At 38.1% G+C, this 4070-nt stretch overlaps 1 protein-coding gene across 1 annotated transcript in view; it reads right to left on the minus strand.

The window, feature by feature from the left end:
* Nucleotides 1–4070, minus strand: part of tsc2 (TSC complex subunit 2) — a 49900-nt gene that overhangs the window by 9010 nt on the left and 36820 nt on the right. Inside the window, 2 exon segments of the mRNA XM_016502611.1 lie at nucleotides 171–249; nucleotides 3368–3924. Of these exon segments, the coding sequence (XP_016358097.1) occupies nucleotides 171–249; nucleotides 3368–3924 (636 nt within the window).

Consider the following 4070-nt stretch of genomic DNA (forward strand, 5'->3'; position numbering starts at 1 on the left):
TCAAATTAAAATGTTTTGGCCCAAAACACAGACCTTTATAATGATTTTCATTATTATTATTCTTTTTTTTATTTTTACATTTTTGATTTCCTTTTTTTGATTTGGTGTGAAATTAGATGTAATGTATATGCGAGATTTGCCCAATTATAAGAGAGATGCGGTCTCCTCACCTGAGATTTGGGCAGCAGGAGGGGTTTGTTGGCTTCATTGCCAAAGAACGGAGAGTGATAGAGCTGCAGGAAGACGAAGCTGCCGACAGAAAGAGGAGCAAAGGTCAGGCTGAACCTCCACGCAAACACAAGTGCACACCGCACAGCTTTCATCTGCCTACACGCAACTCACCTCATCACACAGGAAAATATCACAGCTAAAGGTGAAGTTTGGAGAGGATAAGCGCTCGATCGGGAGAAGTGTCCCGAAACGCTCTCCAGACCTCATGAGACCCATTAAATCTGTATCTGAGGATACAACTCCAGACTTAACAGAAATCTTGCCTTGACAATATCAACGGAAAACATGTGCTGCACAGCACTGCTAACAATATGAGCAGACATATTTAGGATGGATACAGTAAAGTAACCAGAAGTGCTGAAAGCATCTCAATAATGATGCCAGACAGATTTACATTTCATATTTATGATCAGCCACTTATGGAATCGGTTTCTGTTTATATATACTAATATATACACACACACACAAAGTTATAAAACATATTGTTAGCCATATATATATTTTCTGCTACTTTTTTGTCTTACTTTTGTCTCTTTTTATCCAAACAAACATACTTTTTGTAAGCAAAACTAATTATTACTAGTCAGCTGTTTAAAAAAAAACTTTCTATATATTAATTATACAGATAAACAGAGAGAGAATTGATATATAGAAAATGTTCACATAAAACATTTTATATCATTTAAAATAAAATAGAATATAGAATATATTATAGAACTATATAATTATTTTATTAGCATATACAGAGAGAAAAAGAGTATTAAACATTACTTGTTCTCATGCAACCATTATGCAACTCACATATACGTATATATATATATATATATATATATGCATTTAACATAGCTACAGTAAAGGGGAACACTTAATGAATAAGTGTTCAATTTCTGTTAAATAATGAAACACTTTTATGACAGTTTTACTGTGCTTTTTGACAGCTCCTGTCCACATCTGCCTTTGCTGCATGGAAAACAGAAGCAGGACATTCATAACTATGTTCCACTAAAGAAACTACTCCTTTTATGCCTCTATTCATACAGCACGTGTTTTTTGAGTGATGGGGCCCTCAATCCTTATTAGGAAGTAATTGTGGCTTTATCAAAACAGACATGCTATGTATCGAACAGCAATCTAAACACAACTGCAAAAAAGCATTGTGAACCGTTTCGAGAAACAGAAAGACAACAGCTCTTAGTGTCTGACTGCACCCCATGAAACGAGACACATACGGCCCGTGACGGAGGAGAAAACACTTTCAGGAAACTCACTAGGTTTTCCTGCGCTTCTGTCTATAAATAGCGAGTCTATCGATCGTGCGACTCCAGCAGCACTGAACCTCACAAAGACGGATGGCAGTAATTTACACGTAATTCCAATACAAGGCCACAATTTGAAAGCGCTTAACTCAGAAAGAGCCTCACTTCACAAAATGAGTCGAGCGAGCGAAGGAGGCAGGATGATGTCATGTCAACAGGGGTGACAGATGATGACAGCAATATCATTACTCTCCATATAATGCCTTGCTTTTCCTAGAAAATGGAGTGCTCGGTGCAGTGGGATCAAAGACATTACAGGTGCGTTAACAATCACAGCCACACTTTCCGCCATCCATTACACAACGGAGTCAGCGCTCGCCGTCACGGATTATAGGGCTGAGCCATAAAACGATATCATATTGAGTCGCGATAAGATTTATGCCGATAAGCTCTTGACATTTTTACTCAATATGGATTAATCTAAAAGCAGAAATAAATGCGGCAACAGCCAGTCAGTGCTTCTTGCTAATAGGCTAACTATTATAAGGTTTTTATCATTTAATTTGAGAAAAACTACCGTCAAAAACACACTGAAAGACCTTCACAACAACCCGTCAAAATAAGAGTATAGTTTAACTTGAAGAAATTATGACAGAAATATATTACTATTGTATTCTAAAATGTAATATTCAAGTAATAATAATATTTTTGAAGAATATCATACAACTTTTTCATTAATCTATTCAGTTATACAATGCTATTGTGCAGGCTCTTGAAAATAAATAAAAATGCAATGTTTTGTTGTAATTATGTTTTCATTTCATTACATTTTGAAAGACGTTAATGTTTTATTAATTCATTTAATTAGACACCTTTTTATGATAAATTTGTATTGAAACATAAAACACAGAATCCAGGAAAAAACATAAAATGGAAAACAGAATTTAGGGGAAAATTAAACCGATTTCATTGGTGCCCTAAATTAAAAAGGTTTAACTGTGAACAAATTATCTTTACATTCATTCTCAAGGTTTAACAAACATGTGGAAAGCATTTCCTTTCCCATTATTGGTAAATTAAAATCGTGATATTGTATGATATGGAAAAAAAATATTGTGTTAATATATTTGGCCATGTCGCCCAGCCTTAATAGACTGTTGATAGTTGTAGTTTTGATAAGAACTGATACACCATTGCACAGGAGGCTTTTACCTTACGTTATTTTATACGAATTGTCCCATCGTGCACATCTTAATGAACAACATCTGCTAAAAGTAAGATGCAATCAAAAGACATGTTTCCAAAAGACCTTGATGCAATGATAAAAATCTTTAGGGACTTTACAACGTGTGAGTAATAAATAATAAATCTTGGTTAGGAACATGTTGTTCTCATATTATGTTTATGGTGTTATTGAGGCTTATCTAGTATCAAATATGCTGATTTGCTGCTCAAGAAACATGATTATTATCAATGTTAAAAACAGTTGTTCTGCTTCACATTTTTGTGGAAATCCTGATAAGTTTTTTTCAGGATTCTTTGATAAAAGAAATGTTTAAAAGAACAGTATTTATTTGAAATACAAATATTTTGTAAATGCCTTTATGGTCACTTTTGATAAATTTAATGCATCCTTGCTGGAAAAAAATCAAAATAAAAAAATAATAATAATCTTACTGACTTACTGAACAGTACTGTATTTATAACTGATAAGGTGTTGATATCATCATGAAGTCCTAACTTTTATAATACATTTAACATGCTTTTGCATCCTTTTTGAAGCTTGAAAACTTTAGTTTGCGTTCAGTGTAATTGCATGAAAAACAAACTTTCTAATGCGTATAAAGGAAGGCGGAATACGAGTTTGTACTTCAAGTTACCTGGGACTGAGTCCTGAGCTCTTCTCTATGTTGGATGGTCCTCCTCGGTTGTGGTACGAGTCTCGGTCCATCTTCCTCTCCCTGCGGGACGAGGGTGCGGACACTGAGATGGTGTGTCCGCGGGGTCTGTGTCCGGCGGGAGACAGGGGTCCCGGCTGAGCCGTGGGAAACTCCAACCTCATCCTGGAGGTGGAGGACGAGGAGACGGAGACGCTAGCGCTGGAGCTGGACGGGCCGGCTGATATTACGCTCTCTCCCGGCCAGGCGCTTTCACCCGAGGCCTCTCTCTCGTTGGCCTGGACCGTCGGGATCCTGGAGCTCAGCAGGTCTCCGCCGGAGGCGCTATGGGCCGCAGCCTTGGTGAAGGCCTCGGGGAGAGTCTGCAGCTCCGGGGACGAGCTCGATTTGCTCAGGGTGGTGGCCTGAGATAATGACACGTCAGTCTCTTGATGTCCCGGGGTGGAGAGGGCCGGCAGAGGCTGATCGATGGGGATACCGCCCTCACTCACCTCCTCCAGAGTCGACTTCTCATCGTCCTGACTGGAGGTTGAGGAGGACTTGAGGAGAGAAGAGACAAAAGAAATTACATGAATCAGTCTGTGATTTATCAATGCCAATAAAATAAATATACTGGCTGATTGATTGGCCTGGCTGATATATTAGTCCAGTGGTTCCCAACCCTGGTCCTGGAGGCACCCCAACA

This window comes from Sinocyclocheilus anshuiensis, unplaced genomic scaffold, assembly GCF_001515605.1.
Source record: "Sinocyclocheilus anshuiensis isolate Anshui unplaced genomic scaffold, SAMN03320099.WGS_v1.1 scaffold1127, whole genome shotgun sequence".
Classification (NCBI taxonomy): Eukaryota; Metazoa; Chordata; class Actinopteri; order Cypriniformes; family Cyprinidae; genus Sinocyclocheilus; species Sinocyclocheilus anshuiensis.